Genomic DNA, 20,039 nt, shown 5'->3' with positions numbered 1-20,039 from the left:
TTTTCTTGGAAAAAGAAATAGAGAAAAGAGAAGTCCAAAATGAAATGCAAAAGAGAAACTCTCACTGTCCCCTCTAGCAGTGTAAGGTCAGTCGGTTCAGTTCCACTAATTTGGTAAAACACTGTCTATAGCGACACCCTCTGGCCAAAACAATCAAGTGTTTCTAAGCAAAAGATTAGCATTAAGAAAAACGCATGATTTCGGGTTATAAAGGTTGTCTTTATTATTATCATTATTATTATAATGCATTGATTTAATATAGTTATTACTTTTTGTAGAAGACTTAATACACATTTCATCAACATAAAGTCAAAGGAATCCAGTGAATAAAAACAACAAGCTACCAAAGCAAACAGCTCACTTATGAGAGAACACAAAATATCAAATTAAACATGACCAATCTGACATACGCTGACATGCATTTTACACCTTTAGTCTAGAAGGAGTTGGTCAGTGTACATTATTGTAAAAAAGTATAATTGATCTAATGTATATGTTTCATTCATTATTGCACATACAATGTAAACAGTTTATTTTGGCAGTACAAAGACTCTTTAGACGGTTCATAAATGAATGGATAAATTGATAAGTGATTTAATCTTAAGGAATTTAAGTAACTTGACCTCATGAATCATGTTCTTCCATCCTAAACAGAACAACACCGCGTCCCACAGTAAAGTCACTTCTTTTATCCCAAACATTTGCACACGCTTTAATCTAGAATTAAATTCTTGTTCTTTTCACAGACACATATAGATCTTTGCACTCTACAGAACGCAAAATGATTAACAATTAAAAACTAAATTTTCCATTTATATTTTAGAGCTGATGAGTTAATAAAACAGAGCTAAATGAAATAGCAATACTTACATAATTTGATATGTGTTGAGATTATTATGGATGATCAAATAGGCTATAAAATAAACAGTTCCAGGATTTCGCATGCTACGGTTAAAGAACCAAGATCGATAGAACAAACAAAGGCACTCAGCAATGTAATTTGTGTCTCATTAGAAGCGATCTAGAAAAAAAGACCCTCAGGATTGATTTGAAAATGACTTCATAATACAGCAGAGGGAAAATCTAAAGCAACAGGCAGTTTTCACAAAAATACTTTTTTTTCCTACTGAATGAGTGAGGTGGCTCTTAGAAAATGGGAATATTTCTAATGCAATTTCAATGGTTAGTTTTTAAAAATGCCTTGTGTCACATTTTATTCTCTAGGATTGAGGAAAGTCGTTCATTCATCGCAGGTCTGGTTCCAGAATACGTTTTACGCATACAATGTCAGCAGCACATTAACAACAAACTAAAACTCACAGCGTCACCTTCAGACAACAGCACAACATCAAACCAAACATTATGCAACAGTTATATAATCTCAACGCCATCACCTCCAATCAAAGCTTCCACGGCTGTCAGAGTCTGTGAATGACACTAGAAGAGCGTGATGTAGATGATGACCGGCTTCAGCAGTACTCCTCTCCTTGTGGAGACGGCAGGTCGTTGAGGTCCAGGAAGACTGAGTTGGCGGAGAGCTTGCGTCCAGAACTGGACAGGTCCAGAAACTCCTCGGCCGTGCTGGGGACGGAGCTGATGTACATGTCCCACACCTGGTCCGGAGAGTCCAGGTCCAGCAGCTTCTGCTTGATCTTCAGGTTCTTCTCAATGTTCCTTCGCTTGTGTTTGAACTCCAGAATAGTCTTAGTGTATCTGTTGATGGTGGTGACGGAGGAGGCCATGCAGGCGGTGAAGGAGCTCCAAGCCAAGCTGGAGGAAAAAGGTCAAGAGGGTTACAAATCAACATCTGTCTTATAACTAGGTATTAAACAATCAGGCATCATTAAGGACATGCATATCGGAACTAATAATGCACAAGTTGTTGCAAACAACCTTTAGAAGCATATTCTGTAATCTGTATATACTGTATGTACCACTGATTTTTTTTTTTTTTTAAATCAATTATAAATTCATGTCCCAGTCACACTTTCTTGGTTAAATAAACATTACTTACACTATCAGAAAAAGAAAACAAAAACAACTACTTTTACATTAACAATGCAATCAATATTCTATTTATTAAAGCCAAGTGTGAATCTCATCAAGTGGGTGTTTTTAAGCATTTTACATTTATTCCAAAATAATAACTCGAGGCAATAACAATTATTTAACACAAACATTTTATTTGTGAAATTATATTTAGCTATTCTTTTGAATAGTTAACTTTGAACAATTTTTGAATTTTTCGGATCATCAGTCATCAAAGCTCGGTAAATATTGAATACTTGAAATTTGCACCAAGCTGATTACTCACGAAAAACTCCCACAGATCATGTTTTTTTTTTAAATACCATTTTCAGTATCGACATAAAGTGGTTATATCTGTGTGTGTGTGACTTGTTTACTTACTTTTTTTCAATTAGTCTTAATTGTCTTATTCTTATTAAATTATTTATATTGTTCATTCAGACTGATTCACGAACAGGGAACGTGCACAAACACAACAGGCGAGATTTATCGCATGAACCAATCACAAGCGACTTATTTAACTTTACCAAGTATTGTGTAAATTTTTATAATTATATTATATTATATTTTATATACTATATTTTGAGCTCACATTCAAGCATTGCTAATATTGGTTTTGCATTTGCAGTGCATTTTTTCCAGAGCAGTTAAAAACCCCAAGACATGCATCCCTGGGCTTCATTCTAATGCTTATTAAACCTAGACAACAGAAAGCATGACATGAGTGAACGTACATGTAAGACCAGCTGTAGTCCCAGTTCTGTGGCTTCCAGTCCTCCGGGCCCAGGACTGACGGTCAGCTGGAACGCTGTGGTGAACATCATGTGTGCTACCATACCGAGAAGACCTGTGAACCAGAGCACAGACAAACACTGTTACAGACTGATCCCTCTGTCACCAGCAGGAGGCAGTGATGAACCATGGCACAGATGAACACCAGCAGCATCTCACACACTCATCCTGCAATCCTGCAGCTCCACATGAACTACATCTAACACTGACCTAATGGACATTTTCTAATTCATGTATTATTAGTCAATGTGGTTTGTATGAGCTCATATTAACTACACTACATAACCAAAAGTGTCCAGGTAGAATTTTAGTATCATTTCAGAAAATGTAAAAAATAATAGAAAAACAAAGGAAGCATAATAGAAAATCCTAACAAATAAAAATATAAAAAAATGGAACAAAAAAGATTCACTTGAGCAGCAACACTGTGTAAAGCTTGCTTTCAGAGAATATACCTTGAGGCATCGACAAGGTATAAATAGGGGTATCGTCATGAAAATGAACGCCTAGTTCTATTAGAAATGTTGGTCTAAGCAGATTTCATAGCTGTATACTTCTTCTTCTTTTTTTTTTGCACCTGTTAGTATTGTGTGTTGCTGAAATAGCCAAACCTGTTCATTAAAAAGGGGGTGTTTTGACACTGATTACAATGCTTCCATGGTTCTCTATGTGTGTGTGTAAATTGGGGAAAGATTTGCATTGTGCAATGTGCATTTAAATTTAAAGTGTAACATATTTAGATGTTTATCATGTGCAGGATGATGATGCATCAGCCAACGTGCTATTAGGAAATAAATAGAAACACTTCCTAATTTAGTTGTTAAAGCACAAAATGGAAAATTATGATTTATTCTATGACTTATATACAGGCTTATGAATATTTACATCTTTAATTGTCCATAATGTAGTTGAGGATATGTCAACGTGAAATGATTTCACTCAATTAGCCTTTAGGTTTAAATGAATAACAAAGTCTGTACCTCCGTTGCATGGGATTATTGAATAACCCTGTAAATAAAAAATAATAACACTAGTAACAACATGCCACTCTAGGCCTTCAGTGCCAATTATTTCAAAACAAAGTCCAAAAATATGAATGCTTCCACAAATTTGTCATTAACAAACAGACACAAAAATTTTGATATTCAACATAATACAGTGTCAAAGATCACTCATTTCCAGAGTCGCAATGTTAGATGGACTAAATTAGATTCAGTGGAAATTACCAAATTAAAAAACTAAATTATAGCATAGCCATTCATCTATATTATATATATGTTATTTATATATCACATGTATTTCATCTCAATGCATTGACTGTGTTGTCCAATAATTAGAAGATTCTCATCTTGTACATATGGATGTTTACAGTTGAATAATCTCTGAATGCAGTTTTCACTCAATATCAATCAGAGGACATGCTAGGAAATCTTTGTGAATGAATGAATGAATGAATGAATGCATGAGTGTGTGTTAGCAGCAGCAGCAGCACAGGTCAGGCTTTTCTGCTTAATGGTGTCATTATGTGGAAGTGAAAGCAGTCTAAATGCTCTGGCCAGATGGCAAACTGGACATAATCAACAGCGTCAGACCTGCAGTCCGGACAATCAAAGTCACCTCACCAGAAATAGCAAGGACAGAGGTAAATTACACATTATTTACAGCTCACTAAGTCTGCATACTGAGCCGCCGCAAATCCACTCAATAAAGCCAAATCACAGAATCGAGTGGAAAAACAACAAAAGCAACCTGAAAGAGACGGTCTGAGCTTTCAGACTCCCTATAAAAAGCGGTTTGTGTCTCTTATAGCATCATGTCCATCTAAATCCTCACACGTGTGTCTGACCGATAACCCTCACGTCTCCATGACAACAGCAGTGATTCGCCTGTATGCAGACATCTTCACGAACACACACTAGTGGATAATAACAATAAAAAGTGCTTGTTAATCACATTAATTCATGAATCAGCAGTGCAGTGCAGCCCACGTTCACTACAATAGCCCATCAGAATTATGATTAGTTATTTTTATTGCCTCATTTTTCAGCAAACTGCCAGCACAAATGGGCCATAGGATGTGATTGATTCCTTCAGGTCAACTATATCCTAATGGGTTAATACTGTAAAAACACAAAATAGATTCTCAAGAGACTCTCCAATGACCCTCTGCTGTCAAATCTCATCTGCACTTCCGGATATTCAAACCTGCCACATCGCATTTGGGTACGAGGCATTTAGAAACCAATAAGCTTAAAGTCTGTTTCATACTAAAAAATATGGCTTTAGAAGGATTACAATATAGCTCAAAGGACATTTTATGATACTTTTATGTTTCTTTTCTTTTTCCCTGAAGGAAACTGATATAGGTTTGGAACAAGTAAATGATTATTGTTGATGATTATTATTATTATTACTGTCTTATCTATAATATAATATAATATAATATAATATAATATAATATAATATAATATAATATAATATAATATAATATAATAAAGTTTTTAATCTGATATTATATTGCATTAAATGTAAGATGATGTTGATGATGATAATTATTAATAAATATATAAAAGTATGATATTATCAGTTTGATAAATAATATAACATACTATAATATTGTAACGGGCGTGACAATGGAGTTGGATCCAAATGCAAGGCTTTAATAAAGAGCATAGTCAGACAGGCGTTGTAAAACAACAGCAAACAACAATATCCAAGGCAAGGCAAAAAGAGTAATTCAACAACAGGCAAAGGTCAGGGCAGGCAGCAAACAATCAAAACAGTCCAAGGTTATAAACACAAAGGCAAGGCAAGGCAAGGAAAGAAAACATGGGAGACAATGAAATGTACAGGCTAACAATAATCAGCCATGTGTGTGAGTGTGAGTGCAACCTTCATTGTCCTCCTAATATGAGACAGCTGTGAACTGATGATGAGATCTGATGAGTCCAGGCAAAGAATAATGGGAAATGGAGTCCAGGGTGAATGGCAAAGGTACGGGATGGAGTGCTCTCAGTAGGAGTTCATGGGCACTCCAGCTGGTGATTGTAACAAATATAATATAATATAATTTAGTGCTGTCAAAATATGTGCGCTAATGCAGGTGATTCATTTTTCCAGTTTAACGGCATTAAAAATATTTTAACACAGTTAATGCAGGAGCAGAGCCACCCCATTCACAACTGCTGCTTCTGTCTCTTTTTTCTTGACAAGAATTGTGTTTTTTTTAGATGCAGAATGTCTTCACAATCACATCAAACAGGAGACTTTTTTGTTGCTCACTCCCCTTCACCACTTCGCCAGGCACTAAACAAATGAGTGCGGAAACCGTACAGGCGACGAGGAGCTTCAATAGGACATCAGTGAACTGCGGTCAGATGAGACGTTGTCAGGCCATATGTCAGTAAAAATTAATTTACCTGTCCTGTCAGCTGTTATACTGTGTTATCGTGTTCACTTCTTCACAGAAAACAATATTTTGATTTAACATTTGTAAAACATGTTTTGTGATAGAATGCCCTTATGCAAGGGAGTGACAATGTCCATGAATATTTAGTGATTCACACCTGAGAGACAAAGGCACATGATTGAACATACTGATCTGAACACTGAGACTTGAACAGTAACACACCTTTGTGCCAAACATTCATTCATAGTGTTAACATTTGACAATGAAATGACAATATTTCTAAATGTTTCACTTGATTTCATTCATGTAGTCAGAAATTATAGTTTGGAAAAAGTCTAACTAGTAAAATGTGCACAAGCTATGTCACAACAACACGATAACAACAGATAAGTAATCTTAGGCTACGCATCAGAGTGATATCCTCCACTGGATCCAGCAGCGTGGCGCATCGCATTGTGTTCTTCTTCTGAGGCAAATTCTGGGTTATTCCTCTCAGCGCGTCTTCTTCCAGAAACAAAAAGTAGCCGGGATGAACTTGTTTGTTTACGCGGAGGCGATGTGGGCGTTTACATGCGTGGTAAGTATTCGCTGAGATTCAGGCTGTTTTATTTACATGTCTGTGAAGAGAGGTGACAGAGTCCAAGACGGCAGAGAACGCACCCTGTAAAATTGTCTTTATTTTACAAAAGCACATTGTTTTGTTGTTATTATGACTATGCAAAAATAAAAGTAGACCCTTTGCAGTTTCAAACGATACCTTATTCTTATCTGAACTGACTAAAGAAAATACGTGACAGACGCACTGGTGCCCGCTTCGACCCCAGGGGGTTAAATTAGAAGTTGTTATTTTTTAAAGTCTAATAAAACTGTTAAAATTTATATCTCTCAATTATACTGTAATGTTGAATGGCTAAAGTCAAAGAATAAATATTAGTAAAAAAAAGAACAATTTCCTAGAGACATCAGTAGTATTGGTATCAGTGATACTCGCCTTCAGTCATAAAATAGACACTATTAAACAAATATTAAAAATATACTGCCTTTATGTTGTTTCTACATTAATTTGAAGATTGAATGTGAAATTATTGCAATATAAAAGTATATTTAAAAACTTTAATGTTAGGTGGGATTAATCAAGATTAATTTCATAATATAATATAATGTTGTTATTATTATTATTATTATTATTATTTTTATTATTATTAAAAATCATGCAGGTCTGGAACAACACAAAGATAAGCAAACGATGACAAAATTATCATTTTTGCTTGGCATATCCCTTTACTTTAGAAACATACAAAATGTTTATTGCTATTGTGTAATAAAGTAAGGTTATATTTGGTGTTTTCGACTGGTCTAAAGACTTTAATCTACAACAGCATTACAATATGAGTTAAATCAAGCAAAGGTAATGGGTTATTAGAGTCACAAAACATAATTATCTATGTGACAAAGTGCATTAAACTTAAAACTTTTCAATATACATCATGTGCTTAATGCTTCACTGCATATAAACGTCTGGTGTGTTAAGAGTGCAGTCGACTGCTCTCTTCTGTTGATTGAGTCAAATGAAGACAGAAGCTAATTGAGGTTGTAGCTCTCTTCCCATGATGCACAGCGTTCATGATCCCGCTTTCTCATGAAGCTCAAGAAAGAGATGACAGTGGGCCGTAAGTTCATCCCTCAGCCTTTATGCAATAATAAAACTCTAACGTGACATAAAAGGTCTCTCAGCAATCTTACTCTGTGTTTGGCACACATTTAGGCCGGTCAAAGCCTCATTTAAATACAGAAGTGCATTTTTTATGATATGGGAGGTATTAATTTTAATACCAATAAATGTGATGTGCAAATATTCAGTAGTAATCCTGAAGTGTGTAGAAGGTAATGTATAATATTAATTAATAGGATTTTTTTTTTTTTTTTACAAAGGAATATAATATTACATTGTTATTATTATTACACTTTGGCATAATAATATGACATAATATAATATAGCCTCCTGAGACCCTGCGTCCTCATATGAGGACATTATATTTTAGTGAATTTCTCTGAGACTATACATGCCACAGTTTTAAGTCTGGATGTCCTGTAAAGAGCACATTCAGAGATTTTCAGAGATACTAAATGTTTGGACGTTCACTATGACCACTCCCTGTCCTTGGTTTTCAAAAATGGCTGACATTAATTTAGTGATCAAATGTAACACTCTTATGGATTATCATTTAAATCTGACTAATTTTTAAACTGTTTGTCATAAATCAACATCTCAGGAAAATGTTATGGGGTTTCAGATCAAAATATGACTTTCTGTTATAGAACAGGACATCATGTATTATTATATATTTTTAAAGGTATGATGTTGTAATAGTTTAATCAGAGGTGGACAAAGTTCACAACTCCATTACTTGAGTGAAAGTACAGATACTTCTGGTCAAATATTACTCCATTACAAGTTGTAATGTATGTAATACTTGCAATACCTTATGCCTCTGAAGCAACTTACAATATATTACACCTACTGAATACACTGACTAGCCTGTAGTATCTTTGGAGTAAAGAGCTTTTAGAATGTTAAAAACTGAAATGAAATGTTAGAAATGAAACAAGTTGACACACACACAATCCAGTCAGGATTTAGATCGTATCATAGTACTGAGACTGCTCTCATTAGAGTTACAAATGACCTGCTTCTATCATCTGATCGTGGTTGTATCTCTTTATTAGTTCTACTGGATCTTAGTGCTGCGTTCGACACTATCGACCACAACATTCTTTTGAATAGACTAGAAAACTGTGTTGGCATTAGTGGAAGCGCCTTAGCATGGTTCAAATCGTACTTATCTGACCGCCATCAGTTTGTAGCAGTGAATGAAGAGGTATCATATCGATCACAAGTGCAGTATGGAGTACCTCAAGGCTCAGGACTAGGGCCGTTACTTTTCACGCTTTACATGTTACCCTTGGGAGATATTATCAGGAGACATGGTTTTAGCTTTCACTGTTATGCTGATGATACTCAGCTCTATATTTCTTCGCGGCCTGGTGAAACACACCAAATTGAGAAACTAACGGAATGCATAGTCGATATAAAAAACTGGATGACGAGTAATTTGTTACTGCTAAATTCTGAAAAAACAGAGGTGTTAATTATCGGACCTAAAAACCCCACATGTAATAACTTAGAACATTATCTAACACTTGACGGCTGCTCTGTCAATTCTTCTTCATCAGTCAGGAACCTAGGTGTGCTGTTCGATAGCAATCTTTCATTTGAAAGCCATGTTTCTAGCATCTGTAAAACTGCATTTTTTCATCTCAAAAGCATATCTAAATTGCGACCAATGCTCTCAACGTCAAATGCAGAAATGTTAATTCATGCGTTTATGAACTCAAGGTTAGACTATTGTAATGCTTTATTGGGTGGTTGTTCTGCACGCTTGATCAACAAACTACAGTTAGTCCAAAATGCAGCAGCTAGAGTCCTTACTAGAACCAGGAAATATGACCATATTAGCCCGGTTCTGTCAACACTGCACTGGCTCCCTATCAAACATCGGATAGATTTAAAAATCTTGTTAATTACTTATAAAGCCCTGAATGGTTTAGCTCCTCAGTACCTGAGCGAGCTCTTATCACATTATGGTCCTCCACGTCCAATGCGTTCTCAAAACTCTGGCCGTTTGATAATACCTAGAATATCAAAATCGACTGCGGGCTGCAGATCCTATTCCTATTTAGCACCCAAACTCTGGAACAATCTACCTAACACTGTTCGGGAGGCAGACACACTCTGTCAGTTTAAATCTAGATTGAAGACCCATCTCTTTAGCCTGGCTTACACATAACACACTAATACGCTTCTATTATTAAAATCCGTTAAAGGATTGTTAGGCTGCATTAATTAGATCAACCGGAACCGGGAACGCTCCCCATAACACACGATGTACTCGTTACATCGTAAGTAGAATGGCATCTACACTAATATTTGTCTGTTTCTTTCCTATTCTGTTTCTCAGTCCGTATCCGATCAGATGGTGGATCAGCACCAAGAGATGATGTCTACAGCCCTGATCGTCAGCGGAGACCAGGACACCTAGATGACCCCCAGAGACATATCCCCAGTGAAAACCTCGATTGAATACAATAAAACTAAAAAATATAACAAAATAACTAAAATATAATAAAATACCTAACTACATAATACTACTATTGTTAGAAATTGCAACAAAATTAAAATAGAAATATAAACTTTTGAACTGCGGGTTTCGTCTGGTCAGAGGAGAACTGGCCCCCCGACTGAGCCTGGTTTCTCCCAAGGTTTTTTCTCCATTCTGTCACAGAGGAGTTTTGGTTCCTTGCCGCTGTCGCCTCTGGCTTGCTCAGTTGGGGACACTTAATTTCTAGCGATTATCGCCGATTTGATTGCACAGATACTATTTAAACTAAACTGAGCTAGACAATGACATCTCTGAATTCAATAATGAAATGCCTTTAACTGAAAATTGAGTGTTTAATCTTATCATTATACATTACTGACACTCTATCCTCCAATTTGATACTGTTAAGTGCTTTGACACAATCTGTATTGTTAAAAGCGCTATATAAATAAAGGTGACTTGACTTGACTTGACACACACAAAAACAAAAAACAGAAACATTTTATTTTACAGCCCTACCCACCCCCACAAAAGCAGCATGGCAGTGATCTCACACAGCTATTGCAGTTTGTGCACACATCTGCGTGTAGCCATTCATCCACATTTAAACCGAGTGAACAGTGAAATTGCTGTAAATACAGACTGATAAGAAAAAAATTAAACCTGCTTTAAAATCCAGCAACACAACTGTAACTGCATAACTTCACAAAAGCAACACTGCTTTAACAAAAAAGCAAAACAGCAAGATTTATTTGACATCATCACTTTCGCGGTACTTTGATGTTACACACAGAACGGTCTGTGCAGTGCTGCTTCAAGTCAAACACCTACTGTGCTTTGTTAGGAGATGCACAACGGTTGTTCTGTGGAATTATAGGTAATATTTTTGTTTACACAATTTTGCAAAATCTATACAATTTTGTGTCTAATATATACCACAATATTAACTTCTTATTATTGAATTGTTGTAAAGAAATATCACATTTGCAACTAGTCACTGTTCATAAATGCTGGGAAATCACTTCACATAACCCTAGAAAAATGATTACTGCTAGGCTGTCAAAAAAAATCACATTTTAGAGAAGAAAAAAATCACCCATTGACTTTCAAAGCTGCTACATAGTAATGACTTTCTACTTTGAGGACATTTGATATATATGTAGTGCAGTGAAAAGTACGATATTTGTCTTTCAAATGTAGTGAAGTTAAAGTCATACATTTCCAGAAAAATAATACTCAAGTAAAGTACAGATTCTCAAAAAGTGTAATTAAAGCTGTAGTCCGGAACTTTTTTTGGTTAAAAATATTCAAAATCAATATTTGAGCAAGTACATAACCAGCCAGTGTTCAAAACTATCGCCTTGCTTTAGCCCGATTCACAACGGTTATCTTATAATAATGTTTTCTAATTTGAGTGGTACGGGTAGGTTTTCGCGGGAAATTCAAGCATGCTGCTGCGTCATTACGTCACGTCCGTAAACATAAAGAAGTTGTCCCGGCTACTAAACTATCTCATGTGAGGATCCTGCAGGTGGAGGATCGTTTATAGCCTTTTCTCACAGCAGCTGGAATAATTAAATGTATCATTGTGATGGTGGATTGTAATCCAGAAAGGATTATGTGTCTATGGAACACTTGAATGAAATTAAATTATATTTCAGTTTTAAATGTGCTTCTGATTACAGATAGCCTGGGATTACACAAGATTTGTATTTTAAAGAAAACCAGTTCGAAGGGAGCATAATTTGCTTTTTGGGTTAAAAGAATTTCTTAATATGAGATTCGAATGGCATGACAATTAGATATTAGACTGTACAGAAATTGAAATCTACACGCTAAAACACACTATACGTCACGCAATGCTGATGTTGTTAACATTAATAATTTGAGAATAAAGTATAACAATAATAATACTTTGCACAGTTTGATGTGATATGAGCTAATCGATCGTTAGATTTAATCACCATTGGTAGCACGATTTACGGTAATGCTTTTTTCCTCAGCTGGTCAGAACAAATGTGGCAGACTTGTTACTTACTTGTTCAGATGGCAATATACGGTGAAAATTCTTATTTGGGTCATATATTCCAAGACATAAGCTACAATCTGTGATTGCGAAGTACAGTAAACATCCACACCAGTGCAGTGACTGACAGCCACACATTCACCTCAAAACATTTGATTCATCCGCAATGGAGCCGTGCCGGCGCACAGCCCATGCAACCAAGATAATTCCGCAAGAAATTGCAATTCCAGATTTTCAAACATAGATGGCGATAAAGAGGAAAAACTTGCGGACTGGAGCTTTAAGTACAATACTCAAGTAAATGTACTTCATTACTGTCGACCTTTTAATTTAATGTATATATATTAACAACAACATTAACAATAGGTAAGACTAAGGTAAGATATCAGTTTGATTGATCATATTATAGACTCTTGATAATTTAATATGATAAATATAATATAATATAATAACATAAATAGTCACAATGATAATATCTTTATATTAATATAATTAATTTATTTTTGTAATTAATTATTATTTGTAGTAGTAATTGTTGTTGTAGTAGTAGTATGTCTCCTTTAATGCAATATAAGATTAAAACTATTATAATATATAGATTTTATAATAATAATAACATAAATGTAGGATAATGGCTGTACAGTGCTACTCCCCCTCCATACAATGGACTTGCATACAGTAGTCGATGCTACACTGAAATATATAAATAAATAAGTAGAGAAGGATTTAAGCAGATTGAATTTCGACGCATATGTCGCCATAAACCCTTAAATTGTGAAACTGTCAAAAATAGCCTGGATTCAAGAGTACTGCAAACCAATACTGTGAGGCTTATATGGGATTTTGAGCCGGATGTTTTTGTATGTATCTGGGGAACAGACAGGGCTCTGATACCACATAAATGCAAAGACATTCACCACAAAAAACCAGGCAGAGGACAGCCTCCAGGTAGATAGACATCGACCAGTAATGCATCTCCATGAGGACAGCTGTTAGTGGCCTTTAAAGCATTGCAATAGCTAGTATAGAAGAGGGACATTTGCTTGACCTGTTTTTGATTTTTTAATTGGTCATACAAAAACAACATGGTTTGAATGTGCATCTAACAGGACAGAATCACAAAAATGTGTGCTGACCTTTGAAGGGTACAGCCTGACAAAAGATGATCACTCAGAAATCAGCATCATATTCAGAGACAACAACATCAAGCACATGCTGATCATATACAACTAGTGTTGTCATTCATCTGGTTTTAGGTCAGACAGTGCGGTTTTGAAATGCCATGTTTGCCAATTTGTGCAGGCATTTGTCCTCCTTTTAAGATTGCTACTTTATATTTTCTACAATGCTATGTAATAAATAAATAAATTTGATAATGTTATGTTCAAGTCATTATGTAGTGATGTTTTGCTCTGTTGCTATGCTCGACTGTCAATGCATCCCCGTTAAATGATTCAATAAGCCATTCATAAAAACAGTTCCTAAAAAACTACAATTACTATACTATTATCTTATATACTACTATTTTAGCATCTTTTTATGGCAGAAATAATAATAGTATGCTAGTACATGGTTCCGAAATCAGCAAGTCATGCACTTCATTTGCGAATAATTTCTAAATGAGTAAATCAATGATCCACTTGTTAAGACAGTGATTTGTCGCCACCTACTCGTGGTTTTAGTTTCATATTTAAAGTATAATTTCATAGTTTTATATTCAGTATATTTTATATTTAACGTAATAATATCCTAAAATTATGTATGCAATTGTAACTGCAGTGTAAATGCATTCATTGCATCTCTGAGCTGCAATAAACAAGATTAAATCTAAATGCCACTTCTGCAGTGCAAAGATGGCTTTTATCAATATCAACTTCATTTAATTGGTAATTGGATTTCATATAATTGGAACTGACAAAATAGATGACACATCTTTTTTACTATGGTTAAAAAATTGTCCGTATAAAGGTAAAATTGCCCCTGAAAATCAGCATATCATCCTTTATTCCTCTGTTTTTCGGTGTTATAGAAATGCCACCCTACATGCAACACGTTACCTGACAGGACTGTGAATATGGCAGCAAAGGCATTCAGTTTCAGTCCATCGATGACGTTTCCAAAATGGCAGACCTCGATGGACATGAGGATTCCTCCGGTGGCCAGCAGTAAGATGTAGAGACACTCGGCTACGATGCAGAGCCACAAAACACCTGTGAGGATATGAGAGAGAGAAGCGATGTGTATCGAGGGAATTTCTGACAGGCCCTGAGGAAATTATGGATGGAAGACTTCAGTTCCATTGAGATGAGGAGAGAAAGTGGATGGAGCCGCTGATTAAGATGATGTGGAGCCACAGACACTCACGGAGAACGACAAACTGAAACGCTGGGGCTCATTTAAATGGGCCTCCCATCAGGGAGCGGCTGAAATATTTATATACCAGAAACTTGACACTAGATTTAAAAGGAGATTTCAACTTTGAAAGCATGCAGATGCATCTACATATTTCATAGAGTTCGTTGGAAATCTTCATGCTGTCACATGCACTTTAGGTGGGAGGATGATGATAATATTCACATAAATGCCAAAGTGTGGAAGATGCATTCTACTTTCATACACAGTATAAATGAAAACAAGGCTGTGAGGGACAAAAGTTCAGTCCATTTGACTAAAAATAATGAAGTACTTCAGAAAGATTTTGTATTGTTTTTAAAAGAAGACACTTTTGCTCACCAAGTTTTCATTTATTTGATCAAAAATTGTGAAATATTATTACATTTTAAAATAGTGGTTTTCTATGTGAATATATGTTAAAATGTAATTTTCTCTTGTGATCAAAGCTGAATTTTCAGCATCATTAGGCCTACTCTAGTTTTCAGTGTCACATGATCCTTCAGAAATCATTCTAATATGCTGATTTGTTGCTCAAGAAACATTTCTGATTATTATCAATGTTGAAAACAGTTGTGCTGCTTCATATTTTTTTGTGGAAACTGTGATACATTTTATTTTTCAGAACTCTTTGATAAACATAAGTTCAAAAGAAAAGCATTTATTTGAAATAACACTTAACTTTGATCAGTTTAATGTATCATAGAGTAATATGTAATATTACTGTATATAATAAAATTTGTACTAACATTTTATATATATATATATATATATACTGTATGTATATATATATATATATATATATATATATATATATATATATGTATATGTGTTTTAAAAATAAATATGCACATAAAACATGAAAAGATATAATAGTGACTGGCATATAAAAGGCATGAAATTTGAAACCAAATTCTATATAGGGACTTGGCACAAATTATAGTTTTTTTCTTTCCTTTATTGTGTACATTTGTATTTGTCGTTGAGCCATATATGAACACATTGTACATGCATCACCCACAGATAAACACAGACTGACTTCATCACAATGCATAAGCACAGATTACTCATCAATAAAACTCTGTGGCTATAATCCACAAGAAAATCATTATACTGATACATGCGTTTCATCTCCAGGGATATAAAACCTAAAGATGATTATTTCTCACTCTTGATTTAGACCATAGCTCTGTCACGGTCAGAATGAGCTGAATTACAGAGAGGAGTCACCCTGAGTCATCATCATCATGCTTAACTATCATTATATCTGATGGATCTTTAGTCTGGATCATGCAAATATCAATTACACTCAGAAACAACTGTGCTAAAGATGCTGGCGCTGCTGCCTGCTGAGAGAATGAAACCGTATTGACATGTTCATATATCTACATGAATGACAATGAGGCAGGTGTATGGCTGGCAGAAAGATTAAAAAAGTCAAGCTTGATTAAAAGTGACTGGACCTCCAGACAGCATGTGCAAAATAAAAGAGTGGACATCAGGAGAATCACTTTTATTAACGACCTGAGTGACACCTTATTTAAAACATCGTGCAAAATCTGAATATTCCCCAGAGTTCATAATGAAGAGTGACAGACGTACCTCTCTCATGAGGAGGAGCCACGTTTATGAAGCTTCTACATTTCTCACCTGCAAGAGGAAAAGACATTCAACACAAACGGTGTGAGACTCACTGAGCTTTTTTTTTACTTCATGATTATTAATGTGTTAGTCATTTTAAGAGAGAATGTAAAAATGATACTGTAAAATCCTGTTAACCGATTAGCTGTAAGTTATGGTAAAAAATATCATACTGTAGTATAAAAAAACATTTTTAATGTCGGTAAACTGTAAGCTAATTCATACTCTTTTTTAACTTTTTTTACAATATATATAAAACAAGCCTTTTAGTTTAAATATTATTAAAAATTTGCATTTTTAATTTATGGAATTTATGGAAAAGGAGCATTTCCAGAATACATTTTAATGTTTTCTTTGTTGCAGTTATATGCATTGGAGCGTTTAATATATGTTTTATGTACTTTTTTGTTTTGTTTATTGCATTATTTTGTACTGTATTTATGTTCTTGCTGAAAAGTCATTCCATTCCATTCCAAACAAAGTTTTCCATTGTGTTTCCATCACATTTTACAGTAACAAAAAGTTGGTAGATTAAAATTATATGATTTAATCACATACAGTTATGAACTGTACAACATAAAATAAAATAAAATATAATGCTTATAACACTGTCACTGTATTTTTACAGCAAACTTCTAAAAGCCACTGCTACCAGTTTTTTTTTACTGTAAAATCAACAAAAAATACACTTAATAAATAGTATAAATCTGTATATATATATAAATCCTTATAAATAATAGAAATATCAAATACTGTTTTTTCAAACAATATGAAAGCCCCAGGTTAGAAAAATAAAAAAGGTAACATTTTACAAAAAAGGTCCTACTAGTTAATACATTAGCTAATATTAACTGGCAATGAGCAATGCAACTGTTACAGTATTTATTCATCTTTTGTTAATGTTAGTAAATAAAAAAAAAAAAAAAACTATTCATTGTTAGTTCATGTCAGTTTCATTAAATAATATAAACAGATACAGCCTTTGATTTTAATATAGTATTAGTAGATGCTTTCATTGTTAATTAATATTAACAAATGGAACCTTATTGTAATGTGATACAAAGAAAGAAAGAAAGAAAGAAAGAAAGCATTATTCAAACAACTACAGCTAGTCCTAGAAGAAAAACAGCTGTTTTGCTGAACGAGTAATGGATATAGATATAGGTCAGTAGGTTTAGAGGTGCATCCAATAACTGATAGACAGAACACCCTAATTAAATCAGATCACCTGTCAAAAGGTTTATCACAATACATATATGATGAAAAGGTTTTTGAACTGCTACAGCATCCCATGAAATTAATGAATTTTAAAAAGGAAACAGGCCTGTTTGATAGTGATAATCATTTATTTAGTGAAATTAGGAAGGCAAAAACAAGGTTTACGCACTTCAAAAGCTGAATATTCACACTGTGATGGATTTTGGATGAAGCAAACCCAACAGACAAAACATTCTTAAAGTAATGTTTATAAAACGTTCTTATAACATAATTAATATTCGTTACGTTATCATAATGTTGAGAGGAAACATTCTTATGTTCTTGGAATGTCCTTATGATGTTATCTGTACGTTCTCAGAACTTGTTCAGAAACTGTTCAATAATATTCTTCAGTAATAACAATGTAATATTCTCATACCATTTTCTAAAACGATATAAAGCAATGTTCCTCTAATGTTTGCATAACCAAGAAAAACGTTCTTTAAATGTTAAAAAATGGGTGTTTTAAACGTTGAGAGAACATTCAAATGTAACATTCTCATAACGTTTTCAAAATGATAGAATGGAATGTTCCTCTAACATTCGCATAACCAAGAAGAAAGGTTCTTATTAGATTTTTATTTATTTATTTATGGGCGTTTTGAACATTTAAAAAACATTCAGAAATAACATTTTTTATAACAGTTTCAAAATGGCAGAATGAAATGGTCCTCCAACGTTCGGATAACCTAGAAAACATTCTATAAATGTTAAAAATGGGTGTTTAAACGTTGAGAGAACATTCAAACGTAACATTCTCATTACGTTTTCAAAATGATAGAATGGAATGTTCCTCTAACATTCGCATAACCAAGAAGAAACGTTCTTATTAGATTTTTTTTTTTTTTTTTTTTTTTTTACATTTTCAAAATAATAGAATGAAATGTTCCTGCAACGTTCGGATAACCTAGAAAAACATTCTTTAAATGTGAAAAATGGGTGTTTTAAATAATGAAAGAACATTCAAATGTATCATTCTCATAACGTTTTGGAATGTTCCTGTAACGTTCATATAACAAAAATGTATTTCTACATTAAAAAAACGGACGTTCAAACGTTTAAAAAACATTTAGAAATAACGTGTTTATAACTTAATGGGAACGTTAATGAAACGTTCTTTGCCGTTTGCCGGTGATGGGAAGAAAAGCCGCATCCTTACCGACAAGGTCGACGTTCTGCTCGCAGGAGAACCAGATCCCGGTGTGGAACTTCCTCAGAACAAACTTATCCTCGCCGGTCTCCCAGATATACTGAACCAGCCGGCTGTCGTTGATGTTCGAGCTGTTGTATCTAATGCAGTGCGTCTGTTTGACGGTCACCGGTCCGGTACAGAAGGGCTTGACAACTTTCCGGTTCCCCTCGCACCAGTAGCTGGTGGTCAGCGCGGATATGGCGAGGATCAGCGCGAAGAAGTTCAAGGTGAGCGCGAGCGAAGCTCTCCGCCGCCGGTCCATCCCCATGATGATGAACACGGATCCCGTCTGGTGTTTAACCCCGGTGGTTTGTCATGTGTTGGCGTGCAGTGCTTCTTCTCTCGCTGCTCTCACAGAGTTCTGCACGCTGAGCTCCTGCGCGCTTCATTTCTCATGTGATGTCAGACACACAATGAAAGCACGAGGTCACAGCGCCCAGTCAGATATTCCCCGTCTAATATGTAAATCAGCATGGATCCAGTGCTCACAAAGAAGCCTGGTAACATCTGGATCTCCTTCCTTATGAGCTGACACAACTCAGTGGACTATAACAAGTGTTTGCTATTATCTCTGGCGTTGTTTAGGGTATGATTTTTAGGTTTAGGCCAGTTTATGACGATTATAACGTTATTTAATGGTAGCAAAAACGTTCTACACTGATAAAAATGATTGTGTGGTGAAGTAAAACAAATGTAGTTTCTACATTAAATAATTTAGTTCAGGCAAGAATTTAAATAAAAGAGTAAATTCAATATTAGTACTCAATTTAAGCTTGTAGAATTTAAAGTTTGAACTTATAAGTATATTTTACTTGGAATTGTTTGTTATTTTTACAAATATTGTTTAAGTAAATATCAAGGTCATGATCGTTGTTCCCATCATGCACTTGGGCATGAATAATTAATAAGGTAAATTTTGTTTGCCATTTTCGAGATGTATTTAGGTCGTTTTGTTGTTAGGTTAAGTAACTTGCTGTTTTGTGACATCTGGAGTTCATTTTTTACTCAAAATGACCCATTCATACTCAAACACTATTCATTGATTGTCACCGTCATTGTGTATGATGTGCCAAGTATTCAGGAGGTCTCTGTGTTCATTGAGTTAATAACTGTATTGAGTCAACATATTACCTTAAAATGAAT

At 34.7% G+C, this 20,039-nt stretch overlaps 1 protein-coding gene across 1 annotated transcript; it reads right to left on the bottom strand.

Moving 5' to 3' along the window:
- Positions 1-207: 207 nt before the first annotated feature.
- On the bottom strand, positions 208-19,477 carry gsg1l2b (gsg1-like 2b). The gene is given in 6 exon segments (XM_058793937.1): positions 208-1,770; positions 2,763-2,815; positions 2,817-2,875; positions 14,473-14,625; positions 16,409-16,456; positions 18,864-19,477. Coding segments are annotated over 6 exon segments (915 nt in total). The 5' UTR covers positions 19,165-19,477; the 3' UTR covers positions 208-1,469.
- Positions 19,478-20,039: the final 562 nt, after the last annotated feature.

Source organism: Onychostoma macrolepis, chromosome 12, assembly GCF_012432095.1.
Source record: "Onychostoma macrolepis isolate SWU-2019 chromosome 12, ASM1243209v1, whole genome shotgun sequence".
Taxonomy (NCBI): Eukaryota; Metazoa; Chordata; class Actinopteri; order Cypriniformes; family Cyprinidae; genus Onychostoma; species Onychostoma macrolepis.
The sequence above is the reverse complement of the archived record's forward strand: the minus strand, read 5'-3'. Positions and strand labels throughout refer to the sequence as shown.